The sequence below is a fragment of the Ochotona princeps genome, chromosome 5, assembly GCF_030435755.1.
Source record: "Ochotona princeps isolate mOchPri1 chromosome 5, mOchPri1.hap1, whole genome shotgun sequence".
Taxonomy (NCBI): domain Eukaryota; kingdom Metazoa; phylum Chordata; class Mammalia; order Lagomorpha; family Ochotonidae; genus Ochotona; species Ochotona princeps.
Window position 1 is genome coordinate 50,497,129 of NC_080836.1, and position 22,205 is coordinate 50,519,333.

The following is a 22,205-nucleotide window of genomic DNA, read 5'->3' on the forward strand; positions in this document are numbered from 1 at the left end:
TCTAATACCTGAACCATTACATGCCACATCCCAGACACTTTATCAGATAGCTGGTCTGAACTTGAACTAGATGCTCTGATATGGGATGCAAGCATTACAACCAGTGGTTTAACCTGTTGTGCCCCAACACTGCCCCCTTAAATATATTTTTTTATTTAGCTGACACAGAGTGACTTTACAGGAGGCATTCCAATACATAACTGCAATGTGTAATGATCAGATCAGAGTAGTTGGCATACTATGTCCTCAGACATTTCTCATTTAGAATCTTCTTGAGTGCTAGTCTGCTTACCTCTGAGGAGTCCTTGCCAAGCCTTTTCCTGGGATGCTCAGATGTGATACAGTGGTTGAAACATGGACAGAGCACTAGAGCCAGTCATGAAAGGGGGGTGAGGCTGCAGCAGAGAGAGAACATAGTACGTAGCTTTGTCCATTGAGTGTGCTGATGCTGTTAGCATTTGGGCTGTTGCTTCTGAAGATACTGAACTGCAGCCAGCCTTTTTCCCACTCTAGCAGTTGTAAAATTCCAGAAGTTGACCTATCAAGTTCACATGTTGGGAGATTCCATTTTGGCACTGACGTTATTTTCCTGGGTGGAAAGACTCGTTGCAAAAACTCATTTGCCTTGGCCCTATTATTTGCTGTTTCAGCTACCCCAGTTTTTGGTATTTCATCTTGTAAGATGCCCCAGTTAGGAAAAAATGTCGCCTCTAGAAGGACTCTTTTAAAAGCATACTATTGATCAAATTTAAGACACAGACACTCTTGTACCAATTTGCCTGATTTGTTGATCTCATAATCTTTATAAGGCGTTGAAGCTGGACGCCCTTTAGAGGTCGTATCGCACTGAGAGCTAGGTCTAGGGAACTTCACAGTAGAGATGCTGCTTTAGGCCTACATCAGAACTTATTTCAGAATCATGTAGAATAAGGTGGCAAATTGGCTCAGCAGGGATGGAGGGCAGGTGAATGAGAAGCTGGCTCACGAATGGGGGAAGCCAGCACCATAATTTGATAGTCTTGTGGATGGTTAATAGTTATAATAAAGTTCTGAAGCTGAGAAGTCCAGACTAACTGTTTGTGCCTCAAAATAGCTAAGATTTGAGCTCTTGGTTTGAATCGCATGGGCTCCAGACATTTGAGTCTAGGACTCCATCCTTGAAGTGAGTTCTACCAGATCCTCTCTGGCAGACCTCCTAAGGCATTCAGCCCCTGCTCCATCACTCTGACCTTTAGACATTTCTGACTTGTTTCTGACTTACTTCTTCTCAGCCCCGCTGTGATTCCCTCACCTTTAGCAACTAAATACTCTTCCTTTTAATAACTGTTGGAGTGTGTGTGTGTGTGTGCATGTGAGCGTGTTTTCTTGTATGATTTGTATGTCTATGAATTTGTTCTTAAGATACTACTCTCTCCTATTAGCAGATATGCCTCTACCTATAGTTTTTTAGAAATATATGTATGACTACCAGTTTGATGTTCTGAAAATACCAGTCCTGAGGTACTTGTGGTCTAGTGTGTTAAGGTGCTACTTGAATTGGGATACCACATCTCACATTGGAGTGGCTGAAATTGAGTCCCACCTCTACTTCTATTCCAATTTCCGGCTAACATACACCCTGTTATTGGGTCTGTGCCATCCATGTGAGAGACTCAGGTAGAATTCTGGGCTTCTAGATTTTGCCTGGTCTGGCTGTAGTTGTTGTAGGTATTTGGGGAGCAAACTAACAGATGGATGTTTGCTCTCTCTGCTTTTCAAGTAAAAATAAATGAACAAACAAATAAGGAAATAAAAAATTAGACTAGTCCCCTCATACTAATCTTGAAAAACGTATGAGGCACTAGTTTTGGTCTGTGTTAGAATTGATTATTAGAAAAAAAAATGTAACTGGTTTCCTGCGTAGCTTGTAACTGTCCAGAATATGTGCCCAAGACAGGAACCCCACCAGTAAATGCCCCTAAGGGACAAGGAGTCCTCGCTCTCAGGTTTCCTTCATTCTTTCCTCCCCTCTCACTAGGAGAACCTGGGGCTGACTTCTCACTACACATCAGCTCATCTTTGTCTTACTGTTTTTCTCCAATGCCTGCTTCCTTGCTCTTCTTTCTTTTTCTGTTTTTACAGTGTTATGACCAAGGATATCATTGAGATTTGGTTAGATTTCCTGGTGGTTCCCAGGTTAACCCCTTCCCTAAAAGCTGCACATTTTAAAGAATTTTTAGAATTTCTTAACTGATGTGAGTTGTATATATTTATGAGGTCCCATGTGATATTTTGACACATGTATACAATGTGCAATGACCAATCAATGCAAACATCTGTCTCCTCAAAAACTGATCATCTCTTTGTGACAAAATACTCTAAATCCTTTCTTCTAGTTTGTTTTCAGAATGCACAGCATGTTATCATTATCTGCACTCATTCTGCTTTGCAATAGAACAGCAGACCTTCTTACTACCTATCTAACCATAACTTAGTGCCCATGAAATAGCCTTTTCCCATCTCTTCCTGTTTCTCTTTCTGGCCTCTGGCAAACCACCATTATATCTTAAATTCTGTGAAATAAATGTTTTTAAGAGTCCAGATCTTAGCAAGATCATATGGCACTTGTTTTTATGTATTTGATTTACATCACTTAATATTATAAACTCCATTTCTACCCACATTGATGCAGGTAACAAGATCTCATGCAGTTTTAAGGTTGAGTAGTATCCCTCATGTATGTGTGACACATTTTCTTCATCAGTTCACCTGTTGATGGACACCTAGATTGAGTCCATTTTCTTGACTCTTGTGAGTAGTGTTACAATAAACATTTGAGTATAGACATCTCTTTGATAAAATCATTTTTATTTCCCTTGGACGTATGCCCTGCATTGGCACTGCTGTATGGTAATTCTGGTTTTCTTTTTTGAGAAATTTCCATACTGTTTTCCACAGTGACTGTACTAATTTACATTCCCACCAACAGAGTGCAGGGGCTCCCTTTTCTGCACTTCCTCCCTGGAACTTCTGTTCTAGTGTCCTTTTGTGTTGATGTTATTATTATTCAAAAATTGACCAATCTAACTGGAAGAAAATGATGCCTCATTGTGGTTTTGATTTGCATAACCAGTGATATTGAGCATCTTTTTTTGTAGCTGCTGACTCTTCTTTCTGAGAAATGTCTGTTTAGATATGCCTGTTTTAAAATTGAGTTATTTAACTTTTCTACCACAGAGTCATTTGGTTTCTTTATACATTCTGATTAGCAACTTTGTGTAAGATATATTGCTTACAAATATTTCCTCTCATTTCATAGGTTGCTTCTTTATTCTGTTGAATGTTTCTTTTGCAGTACATCTCTTTAGTTTGATAAAAATCCCATTTGTTCATTTTTGCTCTTGTTTCCTGTGTTTTGGGATCTTATTTAAAAAAAAAATCCTGGAAAAGCGATGTGGGCTGCACCCAGCCAGAGCCGGGGGTAACTCAATCCAGTTTCTCTCATGGGTAGCAGGGACCCATGTACTTTGGTTATTACCTGCTGCCTCACAGAGTGCATACTCTCCTGATGCTGGCATCAGGAACTAGGCCTTGAATCTAGATACTTCTGTAGATATTTTCATTCACAGTTGGGGAGCATCACCCTGACATAACAAGGACAGGCGTTCCAGTTCTGACAATTCAGAATGACCTGGAGCCTGTTCTTAGCTGTGTTTTTGCCACAGGGAGATATTACTTGGCACAGGGGATATTTGAACAAAGCTTTTGAATGTGCAGGCAGCTTTTAGGAGAACTTGTATTACCCTCTCATACTGCTGAGCTTGTGTTCTGCCCCCAGAAAGGTCTCTGGGGGCATTCCCAAGCCTCCTGCTGCTCAGGAGGTCCCCGCAAGCCTGGGTGGCGATGGCACCATCCTTGCCAACAGTCTCATTCATTTCACATGTGTCTTTTCCCTGGCAGTATTCGCTGATGGATCTGCTCTCCAGAATGGTGGTTGGACAGCCCCACTTCGTGCGCTGCATTAAACCCAATGACACCCGCGAGGCCCTGCGATTCTCCCGAGAGAGGGTACTAGCCCAGCTTCGCTCCACCGGAATCCTGGAGACAGTCAGCATCCGTCGGCAGGGCTATTCCCACCGCATCCTCTTTGAGGAGTTTGTGAAAAGGTCAGGCTAACCCCCATGGGGATCCAATACTTAACATACAGTTCCTCCTCGACCATGCAGTTCTCTGGGATTGCTCCTGCTGCCAACTTTCTGCCAAGTGTGTCAGACTCTTGGCTGCTTCAATGTTGCGTTTTTGTTGTGCTCCCAGGCAGTTGCAGTGACCCTGAGGACAGGGGAAACCTCTTCTGATGGCAATGTTTTTATGGTGATTCATGGCTAAGAGGAAAGGATGAGCAGGTCAGAATTCTGGCGGCTTTGAGTGCATCCCAGATCTCACGGCTCTTCCAGGACCTGTGGCATAGGAGAGGTCAGGCGACAGGTTATTTTAGGACACTGTTCTCAAATGTATCGTCTCATTGGATCCCTGGAAACACCCTGGAGGCTAGGCTCTATTATTGTTCCCATTTTATAAGTGAGGAAATTGGGCAAACGAAAAAATTAAATGACTTTCCCCAAGTCTCATGTTATAAATGGCAGAACCAAAATTTGAACCCAGGAAGCCTGGCTTCTACACTGGGTTTTGAATCTTACCAGTCTACTGCATTCAGTCACTATTAAATTTATTTGTTTATTTGTTTATTTATTTATTTAGTAAAGTTACAGAGAGGAAGTGGTAAAGACACACACACACACACACACAGGGGGTGATGAGATCAATCATTCATCTGTTGATTCATTCCCCAGATGACCACAATGCCTAGATTCAAGCCAATAGCTTGTACCTCCATTCGGACACCTATGTGAGTGACAGGGAACCCAAGCATTTGGACAAGCTTTCACTACCTTCCAAGGTACATTGGAGTTGGAGTACTGTGTCACAGTGCCTACCCTCAATCAATATTTATTGAAATAAATTGCATAGAATTTCCTAAACCTAGAAGCTGCCTTTGTTTAGGAATAAAATGCTAGGGGTGCATACCAATAGTGGGTAAAGCCAACTGCTTGCAATGCTAAGCATCCCATATGGGTGCCAGTTCATATCCTGGATGGTCTAATTTTGGTCCACTCCCTGCTTATGTACCTTGGAAGGCAACAGAGGACAGCCCCAAACCTTGGACCTCTGCCACTCACATGGGAAACTGGAAGAAATTCCTGGCTCCTGGTGCCACCTCAGCTGTAGCCATCAGGAGAGAGATCCAGCAGGTAGATGATCTACCTTTCTCACATTCTGTAACTCTGACTTTCAGTCAAATGAATAAATCTTTAAAAAAACAAACAAGACAGAGGTTCCCTACAATGAGAGTTTGTAAGTTAAAATTAAGAAGGAAGTGGCTTTTTAAAAAAGTGCTTCTGAATCTCCTTTTTTTCTTCTTCTTGAATTTGGAGGTGGAACAAGAAAAAAAGAAAGATACTTTTAGCACATGAATGTGACTAGTCACATATTTTTAGCCTCACAATGCTGAATACATAAAAATATTTAAGAAAACAGGTCAAATGCTAAATAGATTGGCGGTGCTTTGTTGGTAATCAGAAAGCCATTAGGCAGGTATGAATGAGTTTCAAAATGTCAGTGAATCTAAGGATATCAAAGATTTCTGAGCCAGCAAGTTAATTGGTATTTTGATCCTTTTGAGCAACTTTAACAGCAAAATGAGTGAACTAGCAGTTTTCCCTCCTTGATGTTATTCAATAAATAGGTGCTCATCTTCCTGCTCAAGAGTGCTGTTTTTGTGAACTCTTAGAAAATATGCAGACAATACAATCAAAGGCAGAGTCAAGGTTGGACAGTAGAGGTTAATAAAGGATGTTACTCTTTTCTTTTTCCATGTTTACTGGCAGTCAGGACTGAAACTTGAAACATTGCAATCTTAGGATGATGTTACTTGGTTCCAGATTTAGGAAGGACTTCCCTGTGTCCAGGTTACCCTTGTCTGTGGAGTTAGCCAAACCTGAGAGGCTTCCTTGCCGCTGTTAGATCCTTGAGTTTTTCTGCTGAAATGATAGGCAGAGGTACCTTTCCTTTCTTCTATGCTCCTGTAGCTTCGGAGGAAGGGGGGTCACCCCAACCAACTCTCCCATCAATGAGACCAGGTAAGCTGGAAACCCTTATCTCTTCTCAATCTTCTTATCACATAAAACATGGAAAGAGGTTACCTACAGTGCTGGACAGGTAGGTAACTGAAAGCTCCTAAAAGCCAGAAAAATCACAGAAAGTGACTGTTGTCCTTGCAGTCATTAGACTCGACACTGGGATAGATATGTGTGACTACATGTGTTGAATGTATTTCTGCAAATGTCTGAAGGATAGGGCTAAGGCTCATATTTTGGTTATGAAACTGGTAGTAAAATCTCACAATTCAGTGAAAAAAACCATAGTTCCAATCTCCTTTCATACAAAATATGTGGCATATAACCCAGTATTTTTGTGAGAGATATTTACTCCTCTGCATGATAAGAAGTAAGGAATACACAGAGCCCCCCACATCATGAAGGTGTTTAGGAAGTGTGAACAAGATTTCCAGGCCAGAGATGCTCATCTTCTTGTTGTTGAGCTCACCAGACCTGATTTGGAACAGTTGCTAAATCTATGTCTGTTGAAGACACTCTCCCCTTCTTTTCCATTGGCGTCTTCCATGTGTCCCATGATGGCCTGGAGAACCAAACAGCCCTTATATCTCCTTGATTTCATTCTGTTTAAGCTCCTCCTCTTCCTTTCTTCTGCCTGAACAGAAATCCCAAATTCCTTAGCTACCCTCCCTCCATCCCTTCAACCCCATTAGCCAGAGCAATCTTGAATCTTTTGTCTCTGGGGATTTGCCGCTCAGAAGGGTCACCGAGATTATGCCCACAAGTAGCCTGTTTTGTTTGTTTGTTTGTTTGTTACCTAGCATAATGCTTTCAAGTTCATACATGATGTCCTGTACATTTACATCTTATTCCTTTCTATGAGTAAATAATGTTCCATGTATGAAGTGCCCATATTTTGCTTATTCATTTATCAGCTGACGGGTTTTGCATTTGTTCTGCTTTGGGGTTGTTATGAATAAAGCTACTATAAATAGTTTCTAAGTGTTTTATTTTTATTTTTAAATTTAAAAACATTATTTATTTGAGAGGCAGAATTACAAAGAGAGAAGAGACAGAGTGAGGGATCTTGCTGTAACTTTATGAATTAATTTATCAATTCTAACAACTTTTTGGTGGAGCATTTAGTTTTTTCCATGTCCTCTGCAGCTTTCCCAAGCCATCAGCAGGAAGCAGCTGAGGCACAAACTGCTAGCACTGCAGGTGGAGAATTAGCCTGATATGCTACACCAATAGCCTTTGTATTTTTTTTAATTTTTAATTTCATTTACTTTTGCTGAGATCCTTATTATTTCTTGCCTCCTTCTGATTTGGAGTTCGATTTATTCTTGTCTTTGAGATTATTATTATTATTGTCTGTCATTAGATTGTTCTCTTATTGATGTAAGTTAATGCTAAAAATATCTCTCTTAATACTGCCTTTTCTATACAGGTTTTGATACGTTCTGTTTTTCACTTTCATTTAACTCAAGAAAGTTTTTTCTTTCCTTTTTAATTTCTTCAGGGACCCATTGATCATTGAGTATCATGTTGTTTAATTTCCACATATTTATGCGTGTTCTATTCTTCTTCTCGTCAGTTTCTAGTCTTATTCCATTAAGTTCCAACAGGATACATGGTATGGTTTCAACCATTTTAAATTCACTGAGATGCACACAGCAGTGTCTTCATAACTTGCTGTGCTGAGATGAGATGGTGGATCACAGCCTGCTGTTGGCTGCGCAGTGGTAGTGTCTCTGTCTTTTCTTGTCACATGAAATCTTTGTAGTTTTTTTCACTTCTTCGCTGAAAACTTCCATCAGTTCCATGGAGGTTCCTTTGTTTGCCTATCCCAGAACAGCTGAAGTTACCCTACTGAGCCATGTTCCCATCTTCCCATGACTTCCTTTCAATCTCTTGATGCTGTCCTTTGAAACATAAAGAAGGGCCCGGCAGCGTGGCCTAGCAGCTCAAGTCCTTGCCTTGAAAGCCCTGGGATCCCATATGGGCGCTGGTTCTAATCCCGGCAGCTCCACTTCCCATCCAGCTCCCTGCTTGTGGCCTGGGAAAGCAGTAGAGGACGGCCCCAAGCTTTGGGCCCCTGCACCTGTGTGGGAGACCTGGAAGAGGTTCCTGGTTCCCGGCTTCGGATTGGCGCAGCACCAGCCAATGCGGCTCACTTGGGGAGTCAATCATCGGATGGAAGATCTTCCTCTCTGTCTCTCCTCCTCTGTGTATATCCAGCTTTCCAATAATAATAAATAAATCTTAAAAAAAAAAAGAAACATAAAGAATTTTAAATTTAGATGAAATCCGACTTCCTGCCTGTTCTTTTCTCTGATCCTCATCTGAGGATGTTGTTTCCTTGATTGAGATGATTACTAAGACCCCTAAGAAAGTGAGCTTCAGCCCCTTTTCCTAATGCAGGGGTGCCTGCTTTTCAATTTCTCCCCTCTGTCTTCTTCATCTTATACCACGCCCCAGCCAATGCCAAACTGCTAGGTGCTCCCAATATACCGCTCACTGTTGTGTTCTCCTGAGCCTTGTTTCTGGCTGCACTGCCTGCATCTCCTTCCTCCAAGCCCCCTGACTTCCGCACGCTAAAGCCAGCTCATTCCTTGGGACATGGAGCACACAGTGTCTCCTTGGTGGTATCCTCCTTGACTTGATCATAGAGCCTGATGAGCTGCGCTTATAGCACTGACTATACTGGAAAGGAGTTATCTGCCTCTTCTCTGAAACTTAACTGCTTTCGAGGCCAGGTTCCTTCTCAGCCCATTTGGTCTCTGTATTACCCAGTGCAGTGCTTGGAACAAATGCAATGTTTAATACGTGGTTGTTAACCAACCCTTTTGCATTTATCATTTCCTAAGTGCCCCTTTGGTCTTTGCTGTTTCAAAGTACTTGACAGGTCTTCAGAACTAGCTTGATTGAGGTTAAGTGTGACTTACATTGTAATACCTAAGCTAAATTAGTAGAGCAGAAGCTGTTAGATAAGTCATGGTATTTACTAATAACATATGAGAAACCTGAGATAGATAATAAAAGGCTGTGTTCCAGTTTGACAACACTGTTATTAGAACCTTTATTAGAAGTTAACACATTGAAAGGGTGACTTTAAATAATTTTTCTTTCTTTTTCTCTATAACAAAGAGTAATTTTTCTGGAAATCCAAGAGCAGACAAACTTACCAGTACAAAGACAACTCCCCCACTGTTTCCAATATATAACCTCTCTTATTATCTCCGCACTTCTCAGTTCACACTCCAGGAAAAAAAGGTACTTTTTTTAAAAAAGTAAATAAAAGTACTTTTTAAAAAATAAATGAAGATTTTATTTATTTTTATTGGAAAGGCAGATTTCTGGAGAGAAGGAGAGACAAAGAGAAAGATCTTCCATCTGCTGGTTCACTCCCCAAGTTGTGACAATGACCAGAACTGAACTGATCCAAAGCCAGGAACCAGGAGCCATGGGTCTGAAGTTTCTCCTTCCCCTTATGCGACCATTACATTAAGCTGCTGATCATCTGCCTTTGGATTTTGAATTCACCTGTTAACTTTCTGCTCTTTCAGCACAATAAAAGAAGTCTTCACCTCCTCACATCTCTTTTGACAGTAGGTAAAATGCCATAGGTCAGACCCAGGAAGAGTCATATTCATCTTCTGGACAGAATTACAGACTGATAGCATTCCTAAGATGTCCCCTTTGAGTGTAGTGGCTCAAACGTGACATGGAAGCCACTCAAATGAAAACAGATTCCCTCATGTTGGTGCTGAGTATTTGCCCACTGGAAGATTCAGACAGACTAGTCCAGCTTCCAGGGTCTTGGGGTCCAGTGGAAGATGAGATCTGCAAGTCTGAGCTTTCAGTAAATGTAGGCATTCAATTAGTTCCTCTGTGTTCCTCTGAATACCACTCAGTTTGAAATGATAACAGACAGCAATATTCTTTATAGAGATTCTTTCTCCAGACTTGAAGAGGAAAATCTGGGAATATAACTGGTTCTTAACTCAAGCAAGAAATTCTGTTTTGGAGCCTCCTTTGCTGTCACTGTCAGGTTCTGAGTTTTTGCAGCATCAGTAGGGATATAAATCACTTTTTGCCTTTCTATTCTGTGGTTCAAGATTCACTTTCTTAAGCTAAAGCTGTTAGCATTCTTTTCCCATCTGCTTTCTTATTACCAAAATTTTACTGTGCTCATCTGCTTTTGCTTTGTTACCTCCTTTTTTCTTTATCTTGATAAAAAATTTATGCTTTCAAAAAGAATCCCTTTGAGGCTGACATTTGAACCAGTGACTTTAAGTCACCACTTGGAATGCATGCATGCTCTATCAGAGTGCCTAGTATGAATCCTGGCGACTCTGCTTCCAATGCAGCTACCTGCAAATGCACACCCTGGAAGGCAATCAATCATGATGCTGGTACTTGGGTCCCTGCTGCCCATGTAGGAGACCTGGATGAAGTTCTGGGCTCCTAGCTTTGGCCTAATCCAGCCGTGGTTGTTGTGGGCACTTGGGGAATACAACCAACAGATTCAATGTGTCTTTCCTTGTCACGCTACCTCACAAATAGAAAATAAAAACAACAAAAGAAAATATATTTTTAACATATATATATATATATTTTTTAGATTTATTCATTTTTTTATTACAGCCAGATATACACAGAGGAGGAGAGACAGAGAGGAAGATCTTCCGTCCGATGATTCACTCCCCAAGTGAGCCACAACGGACCAATGCACGCTGATCCGAAGCCGGGAACCTGGAACCTCTTCCGGGTCTCCCACGCGGGTGCAGTGTCCCAATGCATTGGGCCGTCCTCAACTGCTTTTCCCAGGCCACAAGCAGGGAGCTGGATGGGAAGTGGAGCTGCCGGGATTAGAACCAGCGCCCATATGGGATCCCGGGGCTTTCAAGGTGAGGACTTTAGCCACTAGGCCACGCTGCCAGGCCCAACATATATTTTTTTATTGGAATGTCAGATTTACAGAGAGAAGGAGAGAAAGATCTTCCATCCACTGTGTCACTTCCCAAATGGTCACAGTGGCTAGAGCTGAGCCGATCCAAAGCCAGAGATTTCTTCCAGGTTTCTCATGCCCATACAGGATCCCAAGGCTTTGGGCCAACTTTCACTGCTTTTGCAGGCTATAAACAGGGAGCTAGGTGGGAAATGGAACAGCCAGGACACAAACCAGTGCTTAGATGGGATGCTGGTGCTTGTAGGCAGAGTATTAGCCAATTGCATCATCACACTGGGCTGTGATCTTTTTTAAAAAAATGTACTTTTTAAAACAATTTTCTTTTATTTGAATGACAGAGTTACAGAGAAGGGAAGAGAGAGAAGGAGGAAGGGAGGGAGAAAGAGAGAGAATGAATCTTTCATTCGCTGGTTCACTCTCCAAAGGGCCACAATGGTTGGAGTTGAGCTAGGAACCAGCAGGTTTCTTTGAGTCTCCAGCATGGATGCAAGAGGCTCAAGGACTTGAGCCATCCTCTACTGCTTTTCCTCCATAAGCAGGGAGCTGGATCAGAAGTGGAGCAGCTGGAACACAAACCCACATGGGATGTAGTACCACAGCATGAAGCTTAGCCTACAACAGTATCACACAAAACAAAATAAAATGTGTTTTAACATTTTATTGGAGATTCAGAATGAAGAGAAGGTATATTGTATATATGAATGCTTACTCATACATTGTTTTAATATAAATTAATAAAACTAAGAAATAAGAAAATTTAATAGGTAAATAAATGTTATTCAGTATATATAATTTTTTCTTGTAGTTCACCTCCCATTTTCATTTAAGGTTTCTAAGTCTGTGACCCAGAACATTAGAATTTGGCAGACCATGATACAGGAAATTGCCAACTAAGAAAGACCAATTAATTTTCATATTGAATTTTGTAGACTATGATGCTGGGAGATTTTGAGATTACCTAATATGGAAAATATTTTAAATGTTCTTTTTTAAGTGCTTCCTTCCAGCAGTTTAATGTTTCTAATGATTTTTCCTATGTCTGCCTTTTGTAATTAAAATGAAATTAATGGAGGATGGTAATTGTATGGAATTCCCTAACAATGTCAGAGAGAATATTCAGTTGCACAGAGGAATTAGAGTCTGAATGGAATGAAAACTAGTTTTTTTTAAAACAAAGATTTACTTATTTTTATTGGAAAGTCAGATTTATATAAAGAAGGACAGAAAGAGAAATCTTCCATCCACTGGCTCACTCCTCAATGGCCAGAGCTGAGCTGATCTGAAGCCAGGAGCCAGGAGCTCTTCTGGGTCTTCCACTTAGGTGCAGGGTCACAAGGCTTTGGGTTGTCCTTGATTGCTTTCCCAGGCCACAAGCAGGGAGCTGGATGGGAATCAGGGCTGCCAGGATTAGAACTGGCATCCATATGGGATCCTGGTGCATGTAAGAAGAGGACTTTAGCCACTAAGCTACTGTGCCAGGCCCCAGTTAATTTCCTCATAGTAGGACAGTCTCCTCACTGAATCCATCCCAGTAGTAGATCTGCCCAGTAGTGGAGGGTCTGGAGTAACTCCAGGTCTGCTTAGAGCTGGCTAATTTTTTGAACTTTCTATATTCTGACTTTAATCACTGGCTTCATAGTTTTTCAGGCTTATCCCATAGTGACCTTTGGATAAGGTGGACGATGGGCTATGTGAGCTCATCTCATTGGTAGATCAAGCCATCAACCCTCAGGCCTTCTCATGTTTTAGAACTAAGGACAGTTAGTTCCACATACCATCCATATTATCAAAGAAAAATATGTGATGCAGGCCTCCATTATGGCAGTCTCCTAACTCAGGTGCTAAGACCACAACATCATTGAGTTAACAGAAAATACATATGAAGTGTCTTTACAAAGAGCAAGGGAAATCCAAGTTGTAAAACCAAAATAAAACAAATTATGCATGGAATTCAAAAAATTTTTTTAAAGATTTATTCACTTCATTACTGCCAGATATACACAGAGGAGGAGAGACAGAGAGGAAGATCTTCCGTCCGATGATTCACACCCCAAGCGAGCCGCAACGGGCTGATGAGCGCCAATCTGAAGCCGGGAACCTGGAACCTCTTCCAGGTCTCCCACGCGGGTGCAGTGTCCCAATGCATTGGGCTGTCCTCAACTGCTTTCCCAGGCCACAAGCAGGGAGCTGGATGGGAAGTGGAGCTGCCAGGATTAGAACCGGCGTCCATATGGGATCCCAGGGCTTTCAAGGCGAGGACTTTAGCTGCTAGGCCATGCCGCCGGGCCCGGAATTCAAAATTATTTGTGCACCAAAATAAACTTATCTTTGAAGTCCATTTTCCTGTAACTTTTTGGAAGTAGTCTTTTATTGGAAGAGCTACAAAGTAACCTGACAGAAAACGTTCCAAACACATAGTCTCTCTTCTTGACTACTTCCCACCATACTTTTTAGAATACTGATCTTAGTCTCTCGACGGAGGTGTAGCCCAGCCTTCAAATGTGCCTCCCCACTCTAATCTTGACCCACCGAGGTGACTTTCTGACAATGCCACAGAGCTATGTGTATGAAAATGAGAAGATGGGCCTGGCATGGTAGCCTAATAGCTAAAATCATCACCTTGCACACGCCAGGATCCCATATGGGTGCTGGTTCTAATCCCAGTGGTCCCGCTTCCCATCCAGCTCCATGCTTGTGGCCTGGGAAAGCAGTTGAGGATGGCCCAAGGCCTTGGGACCCCTGCAGCCACACGGGAAACCCAGAAGAGGCTCCAGGCTCCTGGCTTCAGATTGGTTCAGCTCCAGCCAGTGTGGCCACTTGGGGAGTAAGCCAGCAGATGGAAGACTTTCTTCTCTGTCTCTCCTTCTCTCTGTATATCTGACTTTGCGATAACTAACTAACTAAATAAAATTTTTAAAAAAGGAAAATGTGAAGGTGATCGTAACACTGTCCTAAATAAAAACCTATTCCAGTACCTGATTGTGTATAGGATGAAGTCTTTACCAGATAAAGCTTTCCAAAATTAGCCCCAACCTAGTATTATTTTTCTTCCCTCTAGACTGCTGACAGCCTGAGCTGCCCCTCCAGGACCATACATCACAGTTGAGCTTTGGGCCCCCTCTGTCTGATGGGATGCTTTCTTTATCTGGTGATTTCTTCTCCATATTTTAACCTCTGTAGCTCAGGCATCTTATCTGTAGAGCCTTCCTGGACTCTGCCGAGCTGCTGATAGTATCGTGGTCTTGTTCCCCATGACTGAAAGTCATATCTGTGTATTAGAACTTTTTTTTATCCTAACATGCCCAACTGCCTCACTAGGCTGTGTACTTCTTAGGGGCTCAAATGGACCATACTCATTTTTATATCCGTAACACTTCACATGGTGTGGTGTGTGATTCATGGTATGTGCTCGAAGTTTCCTGAATGAGGCATTTTATGAGTTGTGAATGCACTTCACTGTGAGTAGTAGAGAAAAAAAATATTTATGGCTTAAACTATAGTACTGATGTTTTGGATCAGATAATTCTTTGTTGTAGGGGGTCTGTCCTTGCTTTGTGAGATGATTACCAGTTTCTTCCCTGGCTTCTACTGACAAGGTGCCAGCACCCTGCCTCAATCCATTATCAATTGTGATATTCAAAATCTGCCTCAATTATTGTCAGATTCCTTCTTGGAGAGAAACTACCCAAGAGAGAACCATTGGTAGATAGATTGATTGGTTCTCATGTACACAGAAATTGAGAAGTAAGCTATGTCTAGCATGAGATAAGTGGTTCCATGATGTCATCAAGAATCCGGATACTTCCTTTTTATCATCCTAAGTAATGGGTTGACTTTTATTTTCATGGTTTGTACCTATTTTTATCAGGAAAGAAACCATTTCACAGGACCTGACCTCCATTCCAGGACCATTCCTAAGGCAGAGGTGGTGAGGGACAGGGTTTGCAAAGTGAGAAATAGGACTGGGGCTGAGAACACTGTGACTTAAAGGAAACACTAGTGTTGAGTTAGCCAAAGAGAAATGGTCATGGAAATGTAGGAAGCAACTGGCAGTTTTTTTTTATATATATAAAGATTTATTTATTTTATTACAAAGTCAGATATACAGAGAGAAGGAGAGACCAATCTTCCGTCCAATGATTCACTCCCCAAGTGAGCCGCAACGGGCCAGTGCTGCGCCAATCCGATGCCGGGAACCAGGAACCTCTTCCGGGTCTCCCACGTGGGTGCAGTGTCCCAATGCATTGAGCCGTCCTCAACTGCTTTCCCAGGCCACAAGCAGGGAGCTGGATGGGAAGTGGAACTGTGGGGATTAGAACCAGCGCCCATATGGGATCCCGGGGCTTTCAAGGCGGGGACTTTAGACGCTAGGCCATGCCACCAGGCCCATGGTGGTGTTTTTTAAGAGATGAAATATAGTATTTTTTTCCTTAAGATTTATTTATTTTTATTGGAAAGTTAGGTATACAAAGAGGAGGAGAGACAGAGAGGAAGATCTTCTGTCCACTGATTCACTCCCCAAGCAGCCAAGCAGCCGCAGTGGCTGGAGCTATACCAATCTGAAGCCAGGAGCCCGAAGCCTCTTCTGGGTCTTACACTTGTGTATAGGGTCCCAAGACTTTGGGTTGTCCTTAATTGCTTTCCCAGGCCACAAGCAGGGAGCTGGATGGAAATCAGGGCTGCCAGGATTGGAACTGGCATCCATTTGGGATCACGGCACGTGCAAGGCGAGGACTTTGGCTGCTAGGCTACTGCACCATGGCTGAAATATAGTATTTCTTAATTGAATAAGGGAGTAACAAAATGAACAAGAAATTGAGTGAATATTGAATCCATAATTCCAGTTCCTCACAACTCATTCACTGCTTGCTTCTTGCTACCTGTCTTCTTAAAACTGCAGTTTGAGAATCAGCAAGCTCAGAAGTGCCTAAGTAGAAACAATTGTGATTTTAGAATCCTTAGAATCTCCTGAACCATCATCATGTCAGGCAAAAGAATATCCTGCTAGACAAGCCCTGAGCCTTATCTTTTGCATGATAGGTGTTCACAGCTCAGCATTGTTAAGTGATTAGAAGTTCTTCAAAGGAAGAGTTACTGGCATTGGGAATCTTTAGGATTGACTCAGATCCCGGAAACAGTGGGATCAGCCTGGAGCTACCTAAGCAGCGATTCAGACAACCAATACCCCAGAGCTGCCCGGCCGGGCAGCCAGCAGGCACAGCCTGGCGCCACATGGCGCACTAAGAGACTGGTCACATTAGTCAGGGCCATAATATTAACTAGCACTCTAAAACCTTATCCTGGGGTAGATTCTGTGCAGGATGTGTGGGCCACACCCTGTAGAAAGTTTAGCCCCACTGATAAACCTAAAAATTTGGGTGATTATAGACTAAGCTAGGTATGACCAAGGAGCCTGCTATCAATCACAGGTAAAGGGACCCGCAACAGTCTGGACTGGGCAAGGCAGCAGCACCCAAATGTGAATCCTGAATCGGCCGGGCTGCAACATTCACCAGCTCATACAAGGCCAAATGCAAGGCCAGAGTACGCCGGGCACTGGCCTATAACCTAATGGCATGTATGTGAACTGGGTCTGGGAGTGGATCAAGTGAAGGAACTTGGGAAACTCCCTTGGCGAGTCATAGCTCTCGCTGGTGAACATGTGGTCCGGATCTGGGGGTCGGACAAGCAGGGCATAGTAGCTCCAAAATGTGTAAATTGGTAATGGAACGGAATGTACTAGGCAGGACTGAGCAAACCTTAGCCTACAAGCAAAACTAGAAACCAGGATGGAGCATAGGTCATACTGAGCTAGGCTCTTGCACCTGCTGGTCCTCAGAGCAACCATGGGCAGGTGCGTGATTTACGTCTAGGAACAGGCCCAATTGGGGAGGTAAGGGGACACCCTAACTGGGTTGAGGTTCCCACCAAGGGGCGTGTGTTCTGGAATAGGGGCTGCGTTCTATCTAGGAAACAGTTGTAGTCACCCGAGGCACTAGTGTGGGCTGGGATTGGATGCACCAGGCCAGTTCAGACCCCAACACCATCTGGTGTCATGGAGAACCAGGGTTGGTGTGGGACTGACTAGGCTGGGTCTCAATTCCCTACTGAGCCATGTGTGAGCTGTATGTGGGTATGGACGAGCCATGGCTGGGCTGAAACATCCAACGACAAGAACCAGAATGGGGTGAAAGCCAGCCAGGAAAAGCCACTGTTCCTGCTAGGACAGGAGGTGAACTGGGTAGGGTTGGCTCAAGGACCCCCTGGTATGCGCAAAATCTGGCATTGGGAGGGGTTCTGATGAAGGAGCCTGGGCAACTCCTCTGGGAGGACACAGTCCCTGCAGGTAAGCGCAAGAAGCATGATAGGAAACAGCCCAGAATAGTCCATGGAAAGTTTCCCACTGGCACACATTCGGCATGGGTCAGGGACAGACCAGGCTGAATCAGTTCATGTCATCCACTGGCAAATCCGATCACCAGAACAGAGTGTGGGTTGAGCTGGGTTTGGTTGCGACAAAACAAGTACACATTATGGAATGCCAGGGCGAGGTTGCCTGTACTGAATTTGACTGCAGCACCCAACCAGCACGCGTGAGAACCAGGAAGAGAGGGGCAGAGCTGGCAGGGGGATTAAGGGGCTGGTCCCCTCGCTGGACAGCTACCCCCACTGGAGAGCATGGGCTGGGATGGGGACAGACCAGACTAAGCCGGGCTACAACACCTGTGAGCCTCATGTGGACTAGATCAGGCAAAAGCCAGGCTGGGCGGATTATTCCTGCTGGTGCAAGCATAAATTAGAGTGGGTGAGGGTTGTTTGGGCTTAGCCACAGCATCAGCTGCAGAAGCTGGCACTGGGGGCTAATTCTGTCAAGTCAAACCACAGAACCACCTAAAGAGTGCATAAACCGGGACTGAGAGAGACCTGGGAGGGAAAAAGTGGGTTTCCCCTTCTTGGGTCACTAGTCCCGTGGGAGGGCATGAGAACTAGGACAGGGGCTGGGGTGGCTAGACAGAGAGGCACTCAGCAACATCCGTGAGGACTGGATGGTTGAGTTGGTTAGATGGAACTAAGCTTTAATACCCACTGACAAGTACAAGAGCCAAATGGGATGGGGGACAGACTGGACTAGTCTGCTACACATACTGGCAAACCAGGGTAGGGGGCAGGCCTGGTGGGGGTTATTGTGGGTTGCTCCGACTAGGCTGCAGCTCCCACTGGTTGATGTGAGGGCCGAGTATGTGCTGGGCAGAACCAGGCTGGACTGCAACACCCATTGGTTCCAGTGGAAGTTGGGACTGAAAACAGAACCAACCCAGCAACTGAAACCACCAGCTGATTGGGGCGATGGACTGTGCCGGGCCCTGTACTTGATAGAACATACAAGGATCTTGTCTGGGAATACCTCAGAGTTTCTTTGGAGATCTTCCCAATCAAACTGCTGGACTCAGAACTCTAACCAAGAAAAGACAGAAGACAGAACAGGTCAATCATTCATCTCAACTTAATGTTGGCAGCGAAATATGGGACAAACGGAGACTTTGTGATGGACCATATCAATCAATGGATGACCTCATCGAGCAAAACTGGCAGCAATTCATAACTGGAGAACTATTAAAACCACTTGAGCAAATATCTCAGAGCATGCCCCACATCCGGGACTTGGGGTGGGTGGGAAAGTGGGTGGGGCTTCTCCCTCAATATCCCCCTTTACCTCAGATACATGATGGAAACAATATGGACATAATAGTATTACCCACTTCCCTATACCCCCTGAACCTTATTTTTTAACCGTAATTAACTATGTAAAGATTGCCAACAATACAATAAAATAAATTAAAAAAAAAATAGAATCCTTATAATCCATTGCCATGAGGAGAACAAAAGCATTTCCTGTTTTGAGCAAAGTGAATTGAATGTCATCACTGGGAAAAGTTCACTGACAAGGATATGATTGCGGACTCATCTTACAGAGTCTCCCCGTTGATGCTGGCGCAAAACTAGGTTTCATGTTAGCATCACAGAAGAAGCCAGACATGCTGAGAAAGCTGAAACATACATCTCAACATTCAGTGAACGCAAGCTTCTGCTGTTTATTCTCCGAGTAGTCAACAGTGAACAAAGAATTAGGAAACACAAATCCTCTGAGACTTCCTTGGATTATTTTTCGTTTTAGCTATAACTATGTAAAAGTCAAACAGAAATAGATCTTGATACACCATTTAGGGATGCTGGTCCAGCTGCAGCAAATTCCCTGGAAATTAATACTGTAGTGAGGGGCATGTTCAGAGGCAATGTTTCGTGATGATAGTGGACACCTTTCAGCATTGGGGGTACACTCTGCCTCAGGCTTGTGTGACCCGTCTCCACATTTTCCTTCTGGAGACAATGGATGCAAGGGGGCGCTATCTAGGAGATTGGTGGTTAATAACATCGGCCATACTGTACACTGTCACTTTCTTTCCCACCAGTTTTCTTCGTTTAATTGTGTGAGTTGTTTACCTCTTCCCGTGTGTGTGTGTGTGTGTGTGTGTGTGTGTGTGTGTGTGTGCACGAGTTTACATTCAGATATCTTTTAGGTAGTTTATGTATTAGGATGTTAGGAAAGTGAAACTGTGGCTGGTTTTTTTTCTCTTAACTCTTACATCACCAGTATAACCTTGGCTACTGCAATAAATGTATACCTACAGTTTTATTGAGAGCCTCTAAGAGATGGCCTGAGCCAGGTTTCTGGGTAGCAGAAGAATTTGAGGTCAGAGAGGTTAAATGGCTTCCCCAGGTCCCAGCTCTAGGAATTGGTAGTATCCCTATCTCCAGGCTGTTATGGACAGAAGAGAATTTCTTTGACCACTTCCACTCATTTTTAAGTAATAAAGCATATTTGGATTGACTTTGTCTCAGTGGAAAGGTCTTCCCGATTTAATCAAGGTAGTTGAGACAATTCCAGTGTCCCCAAACGCACTGTTCCAATGCCCTGCTTTTCTGACAGACAGCTGACAGCTGCCTGTTACCTATTTGATTAGAATCACCTCTGTCATTGACAGATGTGCGATTCAGCAAAGAATCTGTAGTGGAGATTTGGAAACTGGATGCAAGAGGTAATGCTAATCCTGCTGTTGTCCACAGGTGGCAGTCATAGCAAGTGCAGGATATCACGCAGGATATTTCCCTGTTCTGCATTTCCTCCTGGCAGCCTCAGGAGTTAGTTCAGTGACAGAGAAGAAGCCACGTGGACGTTCAGGCAGCAGCTGCCCAACTGTAGAAACAGTCTAAGAGAAAGAACAAAGGAAAACAAGAAGATAGTATGAAGGTGTACTGATCTATGTTATATAGTTCAATAGAACTTGTGTTCCCAGAACTCATGCAGTATGTTTCAACTCTGATGTCTAAATGGTTGCTGGATTAGCAATGGAAACTCCATGTAATTGTGATGTGTGGGAGTTGTGGTCGGTGGGAGGATTTTAGGTCATTGAGTTTATGTTCTGGGAGAGTGGTTCTCACCAGAGGGTTCAGTGCTTGAGTTCAGGCTTGGCTTATCTTCTCTCTCCCTTTCTGCTTCCTGGTTCATCATGTGATTGTTCCTGCATAGCATTGTGACCAGCTTCCACACAAATGGACTCTGGGGACACCTGCACCTGAACCACAGCCTCTAAACTGAAACAAACTTTTCTTTTCTTGGGAAGCACCTCTCACGGATTTTAGTTAATGCGATGAAAAACAAACTAATACAGTCTATTTTTCATGAATATTGTGAAGGATACAACAGGTTAAGGGAAGGGGAGGGTAGTATTACATCTATTATCTTCCTTTACACAGAGAACAGTCTTCCCAAGAGGTGATGTTATTCTGGTTTCACAAGTGAGGATGATGGCTCAGTCCCATAGTTTGTGAGAAAAAGCAGGATAGGATGTGAGAGTCTAATTCCAGAGCCCACCATCAAAATAAACAAATGTCTGAATATTCATTGTAAAAGCAATCTACAAAACTTGATCAGTGAGGGAAATAAGTCCATTGGTGGTATTGCTAATTTTCAGATTCATTTTGAAATTTAGCTTCCTATTATAGATTAATATTTGAATAAATTTAGCCTCAGTTTCAAATTCCAGTACCTAGTGCTATTATGGGCTTTTCCTACCTCTTAGAAGGCCTCTCATTTAAAGCTTAGAAGAAGGCAGCAGCTGCATCATCAGAAACAATTATTAAACGCCTGTTGTGTGCAGAGTGCTACAATAATAAAGCATCAGAAGGAATTTATAATCTCTGAACTTCTACAGTCTAATGCACAGATGAATGCAACTTCTTATACTAGGCCCAAATTTGGAGTCTTCCTGAGGACGTAATGGATATAATGGCTTTTCTTTTCTTTCTTTCTTTCTTTTTTTTTTTTTTTTTTTTTTTTGGTAGCAGATGGTGGCCAGCTGTTCTCTTTACTCAAGGCCAGCTATGAAGGGGAAGAAAATTAAAATAAAGAGGCCTCTGGTAAATATGAGAAAGAACTTAATAAGCTAAATCTGGATTTTTATACACACAAAAGAAGATGGGGAATTGGGATAATTATCAAATTATCAAAGCCTAAATAGCTGTGCTACCTCTATTATCTATGTAAGAGAAAGTGATTTGTATGAATTTAATTGTTCGGCTAATTGCCCAGTATTTTGAGAACATGAGTGGCCAGTCTAGATTGTTACTAACATAGACTGAGGGTCCTCAATGAATATCTGTAACAAGCAAAGTCTTACTAATCCTTGCCGTATGACTGGGGACATTTCCATTTAGATGTGGATTAGATTGAGTGAATAGTAGATCTATTTTTTTAATCAAGATTTGGGGCAATTATAATTAAGTATCACGTTTTTATCTAATGTTTGAAATTATTTTTTAATTGCAAAAATGCTAAGTGAGAACTTTTGCCTTTAAAAATTTTAAATATTACACATCAGGCTACAATGTTTCTTCCTGCACTTCTGATTCCATTTCTCAGCATCTGTCCAACTGTTGCCCTTCTCTTAAGTAGCCAGCATTATTCTTTTAAGAGTGTTATTCCCTTTAGAATCTGCACATGGGTGTACAACACACAT

General features: G+C 42.8%; 1 protein-coding gene across 3 annotated transcripts in view; it reads left to right on the forward strand.

The window, feature by feature from the left end:
• The window catches only part of MYO3B (myosin IIIB), a 545,106-nt gene that overhangs the window by 316,108 nt on the left and 206,793 nt on the right, over positions 1-22,205 (forward strand). For all 3 annotated transcript variants that reach the window (XM_058664616.1, XM_058664615.1, XM_058664617.1), the window contains one exon: positions 3,940-4,145. In XM_058664616.1, coding sequence (XP_058520599.1) covers positions 3,940-4,145 — 206 coding nt within the window. The remainder of the gene's footprint in view (positions 1-3,939; positions 4,146-22,205) is intronic.